The sequence below is a fragment of the Amblyomma maculatum genome, chromosome 2 (assembly GCF_055883805.1).
Source record: "Amblyomma maculatum isolate TAMU_Amacu chromosome 2, ASM5588380v1, whole genome shotgun sequence".
Classification (NCBI taxonomy): Eukaryota; Metazoa; Arthropoda; class Arachnida; order Ixodida; family Ixodidae; genus Amblyomma; species Amblyomma maculatum.
Window position 1 is genome coordinate 96,488,642 of NC_139345.1, and position 17,862 is coordinate 96,506,503.

At 44.9% G+C, this 17,862-nt stretch overlaps 1 protein-coding gene and 1 pseudogene across 4 annotated transcripts in view; both read left to right on the forward strand.

Annotated features, from left to right (window-relative positions):
• The window catches only part of LOC146199321 (activating signal cointegrator 1 complex subunit 2), a 76,932-nt gene that overhangs the window by 20,444 nt on the left and 38,626 nt on the right, over positions 1–17,862 (forward strand). For all 4 annotated transcript variants that reach the window (XM_084594791.1, XM_084594792.1, XM_084594790.1 and 1 more), the window contains exons 6-9: positions 4,886–5,083; positions 7,916–8,151; positions 13,658–13,738; positions 15,391–15,498. In XM_084594791.1, coding sequence (XP_084450917.1) covers positions 4,886–5,083; positions 7,916–8,151; positions 13,658–13,738; positions 15,391–15,498 — 623 coding nt within the window. The remainder of the gene's footprint in view (positions 1–4,885; positions 5,084–7,915; positions 8,152–13,657; positions 13,739–15,390; positions 15,499–17,862) is intronic.
• Positions 285–2,612, forward strand: LOC146199322 (uncharacterized; annotated as a pseudogene).

The following is a 17,862-nucleotide window of genomic DNA, read 5'->3' on the forward strand; positions in this document are numbered from 1 at the left end:
ACAGGTCCTTGAAAACCCCTGAATTTGAAAATTTCATTTTCAAGGCCCTTTAAAATCCTTGAATTCCTAGCGTATGCATGCAAATGGTTATTAATGAGAAAAAAAAAAAGACGCGGTTAAAATATTTGTATTTTCAATATTGTGTTTCAGTATCTGCATCTCAGGCGTAAAAAATCAGTTTGTGCTAATAAGCCAACTTTGCGCGGCGGTTAGCCATATTGGAGCCACTCTCTTTGAAGCCAACTTGAGCCGATGCAATCCAATCCAATTTTGGCGCTTTTGTTATGGTGGTTGACAGCATTGATTTTTTATGTCGGTTCTGTACCCGACTTGTCGCACTCAAGCATCCAACTGGAAAGAAAGCGCCTGGGAAATGAAAATTTCAAGGCGCGTGACTTCACAACGACGCTTACAATGACTGGATTGCACCAGATACGACGAGTGAGCACCGCACAGGATGCAAGCCTTGCAGCAAGACCTTGGATAACACCACCATGGGCGAGTCGGCATTAAAGAGCCATATGAAGAGTGCCAGGCATGCTGGTGTCATGAAGATTGCAGCCAATAGCTCGGTGTGAAGTTATTTAGTTCCAAGTACGAGCCAACAGTCAGCCATCCCGCCTCCTTCACAATCGGGAAAGCTAGACGATGCTTGCTAGGCACACAAGCTGGTGAGGAACGCAGAGATTCCGTGGACTTTGAAGGTTGTCACATCGCATTTCTTCTATCGGTCATCATCGGAAGCAGGCCAGCTATTCCAGCGTATGTTTCCGGACAGTGACGTGCCAAAGCGTTTTCTTGCGGAGAGAAAAAATGTGCCTACATGACATGCCGTAGTCTGAGGCCCTTCTTTTTATCTGCTTTGCAGCGGGAGATAAAAAATTGTGATTACTACATGATACTCTTCGACGAGTCCACGAACAGTTATATCCAGCAGAAACAAATGGATGGTCACATCCTGTTTTGGAATTTGTTTCCCAAGGTGGCAACGAGGTACTATACCTCGGTGTTTATGGGGCACTCGACATGAGGACATTCAAGGAAAGCTACTGAGTGCGCTCGAGCCTTTCCCTCTTGAGAAAATTCTTCAGATTTCAATGGATGGTCCCAATGTTAACCTTAAGTTACTCAAGAATTTCCAAGAGCACCTGCATCAAGCGTACCAAGTTCAATGTCTGGACATTGGGACCTGTGGCCTCCATACCATGCAGGGCAGGTGTTACAGCAAGTAAGTGGGGAGTTGACTGTCTGCTCTCCAGGCTGAGCGCGCTTTTCCATGGTTTTCCTGCAAGGAGAGAAGACTTCTCAGCAGTTACCGGTCTGGAGGCTTTTCCCTGAACTTTGTTGAACACTGGTTGTTGGAGAATGTCCCTGTGATAGAGAGAGCCTTGCTATTGTGGTGTGATATTAAGAAGTTTATTGCAGCTGCAAAGAAGAAGGAAGTAAGCCCCCTAAAATGTGGATCATTTCACAACTTGTGTGAGTTTGCCAGGGATGTATTGCTGCTAGCAAAGCTTCAGTTTGCACTAGGTGTGGCCATGACCCTCAAGCCATTCCTCACTGAGTACCAAACGGATCAGCCTATGGTGTTTTTTCTTGCAAGGGATTTGGAAATAGTAGTCTGGAAGCTACTAACGAAGTTTCTGAAGGGCTCGGTCCTGTCTTCAGCACAAGGGGTCGCTGGTCTCCTGACGGTGGAGATTGAAAGCACCGAGAACTACAGTTTGCTTGAAAAGGTTGGTGTAGGACATGCCGTTGAACAGACTGTCAGGAAAACTAAGGCAAGCCAGAAGGATGTGTTCCAGTTCTGCATGGAATGCAAACACTTCTTGATCAGTGTGACAAAGAAGGGGCCTGAGAGAAGCCCACTTGGACCCACGACAAATGTGTACTAATATGAGTGCCTGGCCAGCTTCAGAAGAGTGTTGGATGCCCTCATTACAGCAGGCAGAATGTCTGAGCACCAAAGAGACACTGTACTGGGGGTGTGCACTGAGTTCCTGCAGGAAGAGATGCATAATCTGCGAATGTTTGAGAAGAATGTAAGCAGGGTGGACGAGTTCTTGTCCAAGCTGGTGAAGTTTAATTCATCATATGGGGAACTCTGGAAAGTTTTCAAGCTCTTGCTTGTGCTCAGCCATGGGCAGGCCACTGTGGAGTGAGGGTTTACTGTGAACCGCCAGGTTGCCGTAGAAAACCTGAAGGACCTCTCGTATATTTTGCAACATATTGTATGCGACGCTGTGACGAAGGCAGGGGGCATTCTTAACGTCCTTGTTACGAAAGACCTAAGGACTGCTGTATCACCTGCCCGGCAGCAGTATGCTGCACACCTGGAGGCAGGAGAAAAGAAGCAGTGTGATGTCAGATAACCAAAGAGGCGCTGCTTAGACGGAGAGATCGACGCAGTGAAAAAAAAGAAAAAGAAACTCGAGGCAACAATAGCTGACCTCCACGCTTCAGCAGATACGTATGCTGAATAGGCAGAGGCAGCTAATGATCTGAAGTACATTGTCAGATCCAATAGTCTGAAGAAGGCTGCACAAAGCAAGACTGAGGAACTGTGTAGCCTCAACGAGAAGAATCAGGAAAAGTGGCAGGAGCTCCCCTGAAGTTGCCATTAGCAGTTTTGCAGAATGGATTGCTCTTCGACACTGGTGCAATGAATGCATTGCAGGGTGTTTTTCAAAATGGAACATTTTTTAATTATATTGGCTTAGTGCAATACTGGCTTTATTATATTGGCTTAGTGCAATACAAGCTGTTCCTTGAAATGTATCTTTATCGTTTTGTTCAGTAAAATTGGCACCCGATATTGAAAACTGCGGCATGTAGCATTGTGTTGAGTCCTTGAAATTACTCCAGCTGGGCCTTGAGATTCCTTGAATATCCTTGAATTTGCCCGTTTTGAATCTGTATGAACCCTGAGGATTGTTAAATAGTGCTAGGCTATTCTTAAGGTGTGAACATGAGCAGGCAGAAAAAAAAAAAAAAAAATTTTCGATGACAAGATAGAGAAGAATGGTTTTCACACCCTACTACACTATGAAATTCTGCTGCAGGAGCCCAGCTGAGCAGGTCATGTTTAAAAAAAAAAAAATAATAATATATATATATATATATATGTTGTGAAAAAAAATTTTTTTTGTTTCCATATTGAGACCACGCTAATTGTTTTGTGGTTTTTTTTTATGTGTGCATATTTGCAAGTGTAGATATCATCTTTGGGCCTTTGCTATGGGTGCTATTCCCGCAGGAAGTGCATTTGCTCTTCTCCTCTCACGCTTCCCAGGGCCACAGTTGTTAAAGATACGTTCTTTTTCCTGTGAGAGGCAACCTAATTGTGCTGTGCAAGGGCTTTCCATATGTAACGGTTGTTTTGAGTGCCCCTGTAGCCTGAGTATTCTTCAGGGTTCTTAACTTTTGTTATTCTGCAGAGGCACCTTCTCTTTAACAAAAATGCGTCAGCTATTGAAACACTGCATCAATTAATCGAGCTTTATGTACTAAAGCAGCACCATGACATTTTAGGCACGCCATTAAAAGGAAATAACAAGGAGAATAAGACTGGGATGGAGCGCATTTGGCAAGCACTCCCAGATTATGACTAGCAGCTTACCAGTATCGCTCAAGGGGAAAGTATACAACGGTTGCATCTTACCTATACTTACCTGTGGGGCTGAAACGTGGAAGCTAACAAGGAGTTGAGGACAGCGTTGAGGACAACGCAGAGGGCTATGGAAAGAAAAATGGTAGGGATAATGTTAAGAGATAGGAAAGGTGCAGAGTGGGTCAGAGAAATAACTCGTCACTGACATTCTAGTGGAAATCAAGAAGAAGAAATGGGCATGGGCACGACATGTAGCGCGAAGAAAGGATAACCGATGGTCGCTTAGGACAATAAACTGGATTTCAAGGGAAGGAAAGCGTAGCAGGGGGCGGCAGAAAGTTAGGTGGGTGGATGAGGTTAAGAAGTTTGCAGGAGTCAAGAAGTGGATGCAGCTAGCACAGGACCGGGTTAATTGGAGGAATATGGGAGAGGCCTTCGCCCTGCAGTGGGTATAGTCAGGCTGAGGATGATAATGAAGGGCTGTGAATAATTTTTAAACACATACGGATTTTTAATGTTTATTCAAATCTCAGCGCCAAATTGTGTTTAGAGTTATGCTTAATTTTGCTTCGATCAAAGTTGCATCTCTTGTGCGCCCCCTCCCTCTTTTTTTTGAGAATCCCATATCTCCATGCACTACCAAATAAGTGGCCTTCCTTTTCCCACTGCAGGTCCTGAAAAAAAAAAAAAGTTCTTTTAAAAGTTTTTTTACTTTGAGTGCATTCCAATCAGTCATGCTTAGAACTCTCATTAACTGATCAATGCTGTTAGCTGTAAGTTCTCCTATGTGGGGTATTTGCTGCTGTCTTCTTAGTTAGGTTTATAGGGATTAACGTCCCGAAGCAACTCGGGCTATGAGAGATGCCGTAGTGGAGGGCTCCGGAAATTTTGACCACTTGGGGTTCTTTAATGGGCACTGACATCGCTTAGCACAGGGGTGCCTCGCTTTTCGCATCAATCGAAAAGTGGCCACCGCGGCCGGGATTCCATCTCTCATCCTTGGGCACAATAGTCAAGCGCCCTAACCATTGCACCTCCGTGGTAGGGCGCACTCTTGAGCCTGACTATACCCACTGCAGGGCAGAGGCCCATCCCATATTCCTCTAATTAACCCGGTCCTGTGCTACCTGCATCCACTTGACTCCTGCGAACTTCTTAACCTCTGTAGTGGTGACTTCATGCTCAGATCGATGTGTTTACTATAATTTTCTCCCAAGACGAGTGCATTCCTGGCTGTTGATTCTTTCTCTCCCTCTGCTGCACCTTTTCTGACAGATCCACTTCATCGACAAGCAAAAATTTGCAGACCTCATATATGAAAACTACATTTTTGACATTCCGAAAATTTTTGACGTTTGTGTGATGTTCGGGAGAGGTAACCACGACCTGATATGTCGCATGGTCGAGCACATCATTAGCTGTCAGCCAAAGTACTGCTCAGACCTGAAGGACATCGAGGACACCATGCTTTTGGTGAGTGCTTCAGAAGTGCATGAAAAGGTTCCTCTACACGTACAAAAGTGGCCAATTTGCATAAATGCAACTGAGGCACTGGTGGGAAAATGGGGGAATTTCTCTTTATGAACGTAACATTGGGAACTTTCTACCCTTAAAAACTCGCATCAAATTGCACCCACAACATTTTTCATGCTCTAGGGGCGCGCAAATATTTCAAAAACGAGAGTTTACTGTATTCAGCAGCAGTGTGGCAACAACACTTTTCATGCTCTAGGGGCGCGCAAATATTTTAAAAACGAGAGTTTACTATATTCAGCAGCAGTATGGCAATTCTACCTAGTGTCAGGCAGGTGCTTCCCATATAAAATTTATACTGGATTTTCAAATAGGGTACACATTTGTCTGCAATTGTAATTTCAGTTATTCTAATTTTATTCTCATGCAGTTCTAATTTCATATATTAAAGAAGACAAACAATGTTTAGTGTTCTTTTTTTTTTTTTTTTTTTTTTTTGCTGAATGGTTATTCAATATTCGAACACATTTTCCCCTATATTTATATTCAATTCATACTCAAAAATTTTAAATTTGCGCATGCCTATATGCTGCATATATATGTGCTTCATTTCATGCATGTGTGAAAGTAAGGCAAGTTCTTTTACAAAACGTAGCTTTTCATTCAAGTGATAGAAGTCTCGTCATGATTATGAAAGCTCCTGTAACTTTTTTGGCCATGTATGACCACGTTAGTGCTAAGTCCTCCTTTAGTTTCGCTCCTAGTGTCTGGTATATGTAGTGGACTGAACCATAGAGATATGGGGGGCATTTTTTATGAACTGGACCAAAAATGGTCTTGCTAGCGATGTTAGGCGGGTGAATCGTTGTCCACCTGCTCTGCATGCGGCTGGGTCCTGTACTTTACCATTTTTTATGCTGTTGTAGCATGTTTGCATTAGTCTTATGCGGGCCAGCAATGTTAACTACAGTGCAGTGCCAGTGTAGTTTTCAAACACGTGCGCTTCGATGGAGGCAGTGTTGGGGAATTGAAAAACTTCATATAATATCGAGGAATTCGCTACATGGAGATTTGCTACATAGGGGTTCAACTGTGAAACATCCTTAGTGCTAGCTACGAAAACCCACAGGCGCTTGTCGTCTCACTGAGCATACGTTTAACATGGGTTTGGATCATGGAAGGCTGGCAATAAATTATCCCTCATTCCAAGCAGAAAAACTAATTTTGGCCAAAGAGTCCAGCAGGAGCCTCGGGTTTCTCATTACGCCATCTCTGCAGGGAGTGCTCACCTACCAGAGAGGGCGGTAGCCACGGTCACAGACTGCGAGAGCCGCGAAGTTGTTAGTGCCTCGATCCAAAACTGTACGGTCACCGAGGCAGAATAAGCGGCTGTCGCACTGGCCATTAGGCAGGGAAGAGAAACGGGGGAGAGTCTGACGATACTGTCGGATTCTGAATCCGCATGTAGAAATTTTTAGCGGGGCAAGATATCTAAGACAGCACACCAAATCCTGACTTCCACAAGTGAGCCAACAAAACCATACACTCAAATACTAGTGTGGATTCTGGGGCACGCAGGTATCACGGGGAATTTGTACGCAGACAGGGTAGCTCGAGGACATACAACCTACCGTGCGCCCAACAGTCTTGCGGCAGAGGACCTGATTCCGCTTGACCCCGACTACACCAGAATACTACAGCACTACAGATGCTTGCGGAAAGTGTATCCGGAGCCACATAAATAGCTCAGCAACGGGAAGGCCATAGACCTGAGGCAGCTACAGATGGGCACCTATTAAATTACACATATTATACGTGACACATCCCACTACATCCAGAGACAAATGCCCATGGTGCGGGAGGACCCCTACCCTGTACCACATAACGTGGGAATGCAGTGCACATCAAATACAAACAGTTGAAAATCCAAATGAAAGGCAGTGGGAGGCTTTGCTGGCCAGCTTTAACCTGGAGGCTCAGCTCTACCTGGTCACAAGAGCTTGTAAGCTGGCGAAAGACAGTGGTGCCCTGGGCTCAGGGTGCCAACCGCTCGTCAGCCTCGGCTGGAGAGGTGAAGATAAAAGATCCTCAAGCATTTAATGAAGTTTACTCGCTCATTCAGCCGTCAGACTTCTGGTGGGGAGGGAATCGGATCAGAGGCCACCTTATCTAAGTTTAATTTGCTGGAGCAGTCAATAATCTCTCATCCAAATTTGTTACCAACAGACAGGGAAGAAATACGAACTCTAAAAGGATGCTGCTTGCCTGCAAACTTCAGATATTACATGGAGATGATCTGAGTAGTATAAGATTGAGTGGATATGGTTGAGAGTGTGAGTTAGTGGTTACTGTTATGAGTGGACATGATTGCGGATGTCCTGTCTGGGAGCTATCTCTTATGGTGGCAATTAAGCTATGGTTGCACACAATTAAAGTTCGCAAAGCAAAGAGCTGGTGGTTGACTACTTTTGATCACTAGGCAGAGCAAACCTGAGAAAGCAAGTGACATATATGTATTTGTGTGCAGCAGGAAGCATTTAATGAACTTGTATAGTTTATTATGTACTATACTTTCAATTTAGCTTCACAGAGGAGTTTCCAGTGTGGGAAACTTCTAGAATGTGCAGATAAAAGCAATTCTTTCACAAGCGTTCTGCTCCCGCTTAATAAGGGGAGTGAAACATGAAAACGCTTAACTATAAAACTCTCAGTTATTACTGGGTCAGAGTGACCTATGAGTAAAACATAAACCTAATGTTATGTGCTCATGCTCATTTTTTTTACAAGCTATCGTTCTACCACCCTATTGACCTTACTGCATGCGCATTACAGGCATTTGAAAGGGCAGAACAGTCGGTCCAGTCTGAGGATGATGGCGACATTGAGGTGGCACCACGGCGTCTAGATGAGGGAAAGGCCTCAGAAGGGTCACAGCTGAGCCTCATGCCCTTCTGGAAGCTCCTGGAACGCATCACGTACACAGTGGACATTGCAACCACACTAGCAACATTCCTCGAGGTCTACCCAGCGGCCGCCAAAATCTTCACCCTTGAGAATGTGGGTCCAAGGTAAGGGCTCTTTGCTATTAGAGTATGAAGTATATGCGCATGCATGAGAGAGTGAATTGGAGAGCAATTTGACAATTCAGAGATGAACGATGGCAAAGGAGTGATTTAGTGACTGGTGGCTTTGGCACAAGTGCTCTGACTTGCGCAGCTGCCCAGATCATCACCTTTTAACAAAGTATCTCCTATCAAATGCTAACTTTATACATAATGGGGGAGGTGATTGAATTTTTAAATATTTTATTACAGTAGAACCTCGCTGATACGAATCTCACGGGGTCGCGAAAAAATTCGTATCGTCAAAAATAAGTATGCAGGAAAATAAGTATGCAGGATCATAGGAAAGGCTGTCGCACATATCTGTTTATGTCCGAGAAGGTTTATTACTTGCGCGGTTACAGCTCGCTACTCGCCGCGCACACAGCACGACAGGCGATCGCGACGGCGGAGACACACGGGCCGCATGCCTGCGCAGACTTCTCGGGGCGCGTACAGCACGACAAGAAATGGCGACGTGCCAGCCGCGCGGGCCGCAGACTGCTCGCAATGTGTACAGCGCGACTAGAGGTCGCGAAGTCTACGATGTGTGGCTCGTGCGCACCTGCTGCCGCTGACTACTACTCAAGGCTGCGCGCCGCTGCAAACCTTTCACGGCATGTAAAACGATCGCGATGCCGGTGATGTGTGATCCACCCGCCTCCGCATACTTCTCGCGGCACGTACAGCATGACTGAAGATGCCAATATGTGGGCAGTGCGGCGCTGCAAACAGCTCGCGAAGTCAGTGATGTCTGGTCCTTACGAAAGCATTTTGCGGCGGGAGCCTGACAGAAAATCGTGACGTTGGCGAGGTACGGACCACGCGTCACCGCAAACTGCTCTTGATGCGTACATACAGCGCGGCTGGCGATTGCAGAGTCAACAACGTGCTGGCGGTGCTTAGTCCTCAAGGTTGCGGTCGCTCACGCGTTCGTATCATTCGTTGTGGCGCGGGAGAGTGTTCAGACCATCCAAAATTTCGCACATTGTACACAATGCACTCTGGCCAAAGGGAATTTTGCGAATTCGTATCATCCCGAAATTTGTATCAACCAGATTGGTATTATCGAGGTTTTACTGTACCTTTGCAAAAAGCTTGCCGATTGCACTGAAAAATTTTCTGCTTTCTTTGGCGATTAAAAGTGAAGTTTCTTTCGATCGTTCGCGTTTTCATGTCACAACTCAACACTGATTTCAAAGTTGCGCTGTAGGCTCTTGTTTAGACTTGGTTGTGATGAATTCACACTCAAGATAGTTCCAGCAATGAGAGACCGTTTGTCGATTTCCCACAGGACTCGGCGTCAAAAAAAGCACATTTGAGATGAACTGCATTGGATGCGATTCAGTTGAGGTGAAGTTTGCAGCACTGTGATCTACAGCAACCTAGGTGACAACACCCATGAGGTGTCTCCCCAGCACTGTGAAGGAAACTTGAAAAACATATAAAATGCCTCTGCAGAGAAAGAAAAAACGCCTCTGTCAAAGCTTTTGTTCACCGCCGTAAAGTGGTGCAAGAAGCTGGCTTTCGGAAGCACACTCTCTTAGGGAAAAGCCTTCTTAGTTGCACAACTAAGCGTGTGCCATGCACTGCTGCTGACAGATTAGAAGGCATCCATGCACAATGTGCATATGCTATTTACCTCAGGCTTTTTAAAAATGTGCAGAGCCTCATTTTTAACTGAGAAGCTATTGCAGCATGCACTAACCACTAAGGTTCTGCGAGTATTTGTAAGTTTTAAATATCCCAGCAAATAATGCGGTGTTCGATTTGGGAGCTGAAGTAAATAGCAGTATTCGAAAACTGAATATTTTCTAGGTATTTAGAAGTTCTTAAGTTCAGGAAAACGAAATCTTGGAGGAAGCAGTTCATGGTCTTATGTTCACTGTCATACTGGCACACGGAACGTGTCGCTCACACAGCGTGGTGGCTGCATTTGAAACTCTGCCTTCGACGACTGCACGGTTTGGCATGCTGTCCACGGGCGTACGTTGTACTTGAGGGGTCAAAGCACAGATGCAAAAGCTGTGCTACGCTTTCACCGCACAAAAGACACGAAAGACGAAGGTGACTAAAAAGATGAAAATGCAGAACTACGTAGCTGCGATGTCACTGGAAACAAACTTTGAAGCAGGCGACAGCGTATTCTTTACGTCCTTCATCGGTTGAAATTTAGAGGAGACAATAAAAGTAACTTATTTTAGGAACCGTGATCTGAAAGGCGGCATCGTGAAGTATTTTGTGGCACGTGCGCAGCCTTTGTTGCGAAGAAGGCTGTCACATTCTTGCGCTGACGGTCATGCATAGGGGCACGCTTTGCCCTCGCTTCTCTGCTACATTTTTGTGTGGTTTAGGGGTAAGGGTGGGCCCTATTCTTCCCATGTGTTTTAGCCTATGTTTGTGACCTTTTTTCTCATGGTCATCTGAGGTTAGAAAAATTATTCTTGGATTCATGTCACCAGCAATCTGAGGTAGCGATATTGCACTAAGATTATTATTTTCTGAATATTAGGTTTCTTTGTTTGCTGTTTTTTACTAGGCCTACCAAAGTTTAAAACCAAATTTTGCAGTATATATCTGTTAAATCAAAATTTTCTGCATTAACATTCAAAATTAAGTCATTAGACTCTATAGTCTTAAGGTCTCTGCTTGCACTGAGAATAATGAAGCCTGGCGCTTTTTCGGTGCGAACGGCCGTATAAAGGAGTGCAAGTGCTCATTATTATTTTGCGTTTTTTTGCTTAGGCACTGCTCGAGCAGCTTTGGATTTGCCAAGTGCTCATAGATGCGAAAAAGCACTTCACGCACCACATTTTTACTGCAAATTGTATTTGTTCTTGGAGATAGGCTCTCTCTTGGCCGCAACAGCGTTCTGGCAGCATTATGAGTTTGGGCCTTTTGGGCGCAGTGTGTGGTTTGTAACTCTGTCATTTGAAGTAATGAGATGGAAAGTAGCCATCGCGGCCTTGTGCATAGCTCCAACGTCTCCAGCATGAAGCTTCAGGGCCCAGCTATAATAAGACGTCAACTTCTTGTCAAGGTCACCCAGCAGTCTTTCTTTGCCACTAAGGCTCTCTTTTGCACTGCCTTTGTGCTTGGCAGTTACACTGCGCAGTGCCGTGCCCATACGCTTCTGCTCATGGTTTCTGCAGTCCTCTTTTTGTATCTTGATTAAGCTTTATAGAGCAGAGTCTTCCATTGTAAGAAATGTGCAGCTATCGTCATCAGAAAGCACAATAGTATACCTAAGGCTGGGCTTTTGCCATGGCATTTCAAACAGAATAAGTCCAGCTTGGACTTCCATTTCACAGAGTTTTCTTTCCGTGCTTTTTATTCTTTGCACAAGTTCCAGTCTCTCCACTCCCTATAAGACAGGTCGTCATCTTTAGACCCTCGCTCGCACCCAACACAGAAATTGCTTAAAACGACAAAGTCCAGGATCAGCACAGTAAAAGGTTTAATTATTGCACCGACACCAGTGTGGGAAGAATGACCGCGGGTTATCCCTGGACCTTCAAATGAGACAGAAATGTTCGTACTGCTGCTGAATATGCTCTGTCTTTCATGACTGCTTCGGCTGCGCATGTCGTGGCGGGTGTCAATTTCCATTTTAGATAGCTCTGCTATATATTTGTATGCAGACCGTGATGCGAAATGTTCATCGCCGCAGACACATCATTCAGCACAATCTGCCTATTCCCCATAGTTTGCATAGCTCGTGCAGCAAGAATGTTCACAGTGAACGGATTTGTCTTTTGGCTGCCTTGCACGCGCGGTGAACTCCATGCTGTGACGAAATCACCACAGTTTGCGCACAACAAAGAAAATCACTGCTAGACCGTACTCACGATGCCTCTTGAAACCTACACCTGTACGTCCCTGCCATACACTTTGCACTTTGCGGTACACAACAATTCGTTGAGGGGTTCGAATTCACACTACTGAAGGTACTGTCATCTGCACAGCAACCATTTGCACTTTCAGTGGGGCGGGCGCCACAGCTGTCAATGAAGCCCACATTTCTCTTCGTCACCGTGGTCAACTCCAGCGCCTATATCATTTTGGCTTTTCTCTGGTTTTCAACCAAATCCGAACGCTGCAGCTTCGTCGTGTCACAGCGAACGCGGTTGCTCAGCACCGGTGCTGCCACACTCGATGGGCCTACTTCAGCCGCGGAGACGTCTTTGCTTGCCATTGGCCCCTGCCCATCTTTGGAGCTATCCGGTGGCGCAGGACGCTTTCGGAAGTTGTCATCGCACACACTCTTTTTCTTTTTGCCAAATTTGTGACACAAGCGAAATTTATTGAGAGGCGTGGTCTCGCATCGATCTTCACTTTCACCAAAATAGCGTCCTGAAACGACGGTAGGGTGGGACGTCACCAACGGGTCAAGTAGACGATGCGTTGTGATATCCGCCTGTCGGATGGCTCAATTGCAGTCACATGCGCTCTGCAGTGAATCAGACCTCATACTTTTTTTATTGTTTGTGGTTGTTTTTCTCCATGGACATTGAGGGCAGGCGAGAAATAGCAACAGGAAATTGAAGCCCACAGAGCACAATGAGTCCAACATGGCCGAGATAGGTACGGTAGAACAGCGGTTCCGCACAATGAGAAATCTGCTCTTTTTGTTTTTTCACTAAATTCAGTTATGCATAAAGTAATGACTTTGTACTTATGTAAAGTACTGACAGCAATATTGGATTGGATTGGCTCAGCTGTTTAATGCGGGGTAAGCAGCTTGCATATTCTGAGGCTGGCATTGGTGCACTTTTAACTCTTAGGGAACTTTTGACGTTCTTAACGGCCAGTAACACTAATGACAGCCTTTTTAGAAAAACCATTCTAAATTGCAGATTGTGATTACTAAATATCTTCTTGTTGTGAATTATTCGTATATACTCATTATTATCAGCAGCTACACTTTTGAGCCTGTTCACTCGTCAGGCAGTTTGAACTGAAATAATTAGGGAAAACCTAGAAAAGTCAGAGATTTGAAAATAATGGTTTGCTAGACACCCTGACCTTGGAATTGAAACGTGTATTCACGCTATTGGTGTTCATGGGAATGTCCCATGCTGTTGCTGACAGGAAGCGTTTCCTTAATTACTTATATTGTACTGCTAGCCTCAGCAGGGAACATTGCGTCGGTTGTCTGTGCTTTTTTATGGTGTCTTCTTTTTTTTTTTTTTTTAATACAATCTGTGACCGCAGGGTGGCACCTGTTAGTTTTAATGAGTTGCGGTTGTGGTGTAGTGTAGTGTACTTGAGAATGTGATTGTTTGTCTTTATTTCAATTGGTTGGTCTACCGTCATCCTTGAAAGTCTTCGTAGATTAGGTTTTTCTTCCGCTGCGTTTATTGACCAGTGAAGAGCATTCTTGAATGCACTTGCTCAGCTTGCTTCTTGCTCATCTTGGTAACATGGGCGCCATGGCGTGGTAATGCTTGACTCCCTTCTTGCTTTTTCACAGGTTAGCAAGGTTTTTCGACGCCACATTTCCTGCCCTGAAGGAAGAGCTTGTTCGTCGCAACGCAGCGAAGTCTTTTGAGCCGTGAGCAGATTTTTTCTACTACATTATTAACGTCAGTGTTTACACTTAGAGAGCATGACCTTTTGGCAGAGAAATTGGAGCTATGAGTGTAGGGGTGCTGCAGGTGGGCTGCGTGCATGCATACGCACACACACATACGACCATGTCCACCTGTATGCCTTGCGTGCATTCCCCATTTTATGAGCTTGAGAAGCTGCAGTACAACATGGTGGCTGAAGAGATAGAGAACTAATAGCAAGTGGTGTCTTAGGAGGATTACTAGGGCCACTATATGTGTTCATTAGTAACGGAACAAGTTGGTAGCAGTACGAAGCTGCCTTTGGAGAAGCCCAAATTCCTTCATTGTATAGGCAGATTCGTTGTACTGGTCGCCATTGTAGAGGCATTCAGAATACATATAAAAGATAGGAATTCAGCAGGGACCTACAAGATCTCTTCTTATGCGGGCCATTTCATTGCAGAGGCGTTCAGCTGTACATCTAACTGCGTGTAGCACCCAATGCTCCTAATGGCGTACCTGACGATTGCTTCTCACGGAGCCGGGTTGGCTGCGTGGCCCTTGGCACTGGCTGGCTATGCTAACGCTGTAAAACTGTGGGACAGGGTGAATGTTGAGCCCACCTAAAGGTGGCTTTTGGTCTATTTCTTTTGTTTTTGTTAAGACTGCTGTCATGCGGGGAATTCTGTGTTCAATGCACTGGTTGTCGCGCAGTGAAGCCAGCTTAGCAGACTGAAGGCTTGAAGCAGTTCTCGCGCGGTTTTTTTCGCTGCTGAAGGCGACACGGAAATAAGCTGTACCAGAATTTTGGTTCAGTGTGTCATTGCATTTAGGTGGTTAGACCTGTTACGATCTGCAATGGCTTTTCCCAAACCACCGCCTACTGCAGCCCCGATGTGAGCTCCGATTCCAACTGCACTCGGGCCGCGGGGCGTGAGACACGAGCAGCGCGAACTCTGACACTCCGATCTGTCCCTGCTATTACTTGGCGCGCGCTCACGCCCACGGAGCATCACATGGAAGTCCGCCCAGTGGCTGTCCTCCGCGGCAGGCGATTCACAGACACCTCAGCTTGTGTGGGCGCACTGTTTCCACTCACTTGGATTACAGAGAGGCTTATCTGTTGGCATGCTTTTTCTTATCAAATCATCGACATATATCTGGCAATTTCGTACTCCCCTTTAAGTTTGATATTTTCAGGATCGACTGTATGTGGGATTTCAATGTTAGCCAAAAATGCAAATTAATGCCAAGCTATAGGTTTGTTTTTTTTTTTTCTTTTTAAATTCGTTACGCACTTTGGAATCTTGGAACTAGACCTATTACAGCATTTGCCTAGCTCACTAGCATAGTCATGCACTCCACATTGGGATCCATGCTTCTAAAAGGTTCCCTACAGGTGATATTATATTTGATCGTCATTGAAACTCTCCAAGCAACTGTTGGTAGGTTGGCTTTCTTATAATCGACTTTATAGCAGTCAGGGAATGCTTCTAGCGGAAGCTCTTTAGTTGAAGCTTAATTTAAATTTAATATAATGCATGGGCACCCGCTCACTATATCGACTCTTGGTAACCAGAAAGTATTACAGCTGCCTTTTTGTATTTTACAATCTTCCATTAAAAGTGGTAATATGCTTCTGCTATGCTTTCAGGGTCTTTTCGATGGTCAAAAAGCGGCTGTCCTATGCGAAGACCTGTGTGCTGAAAGTGTTCCGTTCTTTGCTGCAGCAGTCATGCTTACAGCCACTCATTGAGCTTGGGTGAGTGATGCCACATTACCTTCATGCCGTGTTCCAGCTGAGGAAAGCTGGGTTCTTAAATTAATTAATGAAACCAGCTAGACTACAGTGTGATCGCAGCCTAGATTGATAGATTGTCCGTCAAAGGTGTCGGATATTGAGATTCTGCTCAAAGGATCGATCTGTTGAGCTAAAAGGTGGCATAGAAATAGAGTGCTCAAGATAATCGATAACACATCCTTGATATTTAAAACCCATGGCAATTTTTTTTAGTAAACAAGTAAATTCACCACTTGCAGCTTCAGAAAGGACATACTATTATGCCAGTCATTATTGTTGGGTGTGGTGAAAGCTGTCAAAATAAGGCCACACCTAAATGAATATGGTAAACAGGTGGACATTTCTTGCTTTCCCTCTTTCCCTCTCTAAAGTTATCAGTTATAATACATTACGAATTTCCTTGCTTTCTAAGACTGTTTGAAATTCTTTTGTAAGCTCACACTTAGATTGTTATTAAACAAGATATCACACACCATGGTGTCTCAGTAGCTTTGGTGTTCAATCCAATTCATCAATACGATGGAATCGAAGCGCAAAAGGCGTTCAGATACTGAGTGACGTCAGCACACATTAAAGAACTCTGTATGATATAAATTAATACAGAGCCCTTCGCTGCAGCATCTCTCAGGGCCTCAAGTGTCGCTTCGAGCTGTTAAGGGTACATTCACGCATGAATGTCATGGACGTCACATGACCGATTTCAGTCAGTTAGTAGTACGTCTGTAGCATTCTAGAAACCGGGGAGAAAGCGCATTGAATCTGCCAAAACAAGTCGCGCAACTTCTGCAACGTGCAGGTGCGCATGCACCTTCACCATTCTATACACTGCACGATAGCACTTTGTAATTGGAGCAAGGTGTAGTACTTTGTAATGGGAAAACTGTTTTTCAGAGTGGTGCTTTAATAATTCGCATGCTGAGCACCTAGAACATGACAGGGACAGCAGCAAAGCCCGCATTGGCATCTCCCCGTGTAGCCAGTCCAATAATGGCACATGACTTTGTGACATTATATGCTTAACATCCTACATTCCGGCATGGCATACCAGACACTGGCATGAAATACAAATAAATGAAGTTTCGAATTCTTCAACTAAAGAACGGCTTTTGGTGCTTGTCATAGAGAGAGATACTTCTTCCTGTTCATAAGAGCCAGAATTCTCTAAGGGACATGGACTGCAATGGTGTGGATAGCAATATGTTGGATTTGAAGCAAATTTTATTAGTAAGAGTTATTATAAATAAATTTTGTTTCCACCCATCATCAGCATAGTTTAGCATACTGTTATGCCTACCAATCATTAAACAAGGAAGCAGGAGTTCTGTAGTAATAGCAATAATATTTGTTCTCGGTGATGACAAGTCTAATAGGACGGCTTCACTTGATGCTCACACATGGAGAAAGGCATTTACTGAATGCCATCATTATGCATTTTAAAGTGGGTGCTTTTTTAGTGTAGGAATGATTGATGTCAGTGGCCAATTGGCGGCGACTCAATACATTTTGCAATACGCAACATTGCGGTTCACGTAAAGAGACACAAGAGTGAGAACATCAGTGGTAAAATAGGCAGAACCATACAGCCCGCATATTTCTTGAACGTTGCTTTTGTCGGACCACAAGGCTCGTGATGGGCTTCAGCCAGTGAAATGCAGTCACGAACCGCAAAGGCGCAAAACCAAAACCACGCCATTGGTAGCCCAGTGAGTATAGTAACACGCAAAGCCGGGCCAGTGGTGTGACATTTTGTGACAGCACGAAAGGCAGTGCTTGTCTCCCATCTTCTTGCTTGTTCACTGTGCTTCGTGCTGTTGCCACATAACCAGTGAGCGTACTGCGCTGTATGTGATATGGTTGTGCGGGCTGGCATCAAGCCTGGCACTTTTGTCATGCTTTTTTTTTTTTTTTCTTGACCATTACATTGTGGCATTTTTTGCATTCTAACAAAAACTGAGAACAATTAAAAATGGTTGCTGCAAAACAATCACTGCAGCGAGCACAGGCTACAACTTCGCTCCTTCACGGGCTGCCCTTCACGAGCCATTAATTCCATGTGCGCATGTATGTTTATCTAAAACGAAGTGATTGGTGCTAGTCAGGCTTGCAGCCTGTTGTCTACTGCATCTTAAGTGGATTCACTGACATGGGTTGCTGCACTTGGTTTTCTGAGCCACAATTGCACAGCGGCCACACGGTAGCAGCCTTAAATAGCCATCAACACATTATCGCGTGCGGGCTTTTGTCTCACGCTATGGCAGTCATGTCTGTGGGCAATGCGTGAGTTGACATGTGAGAAGGGACAGGTACTGTCATTTGGAAATGTCG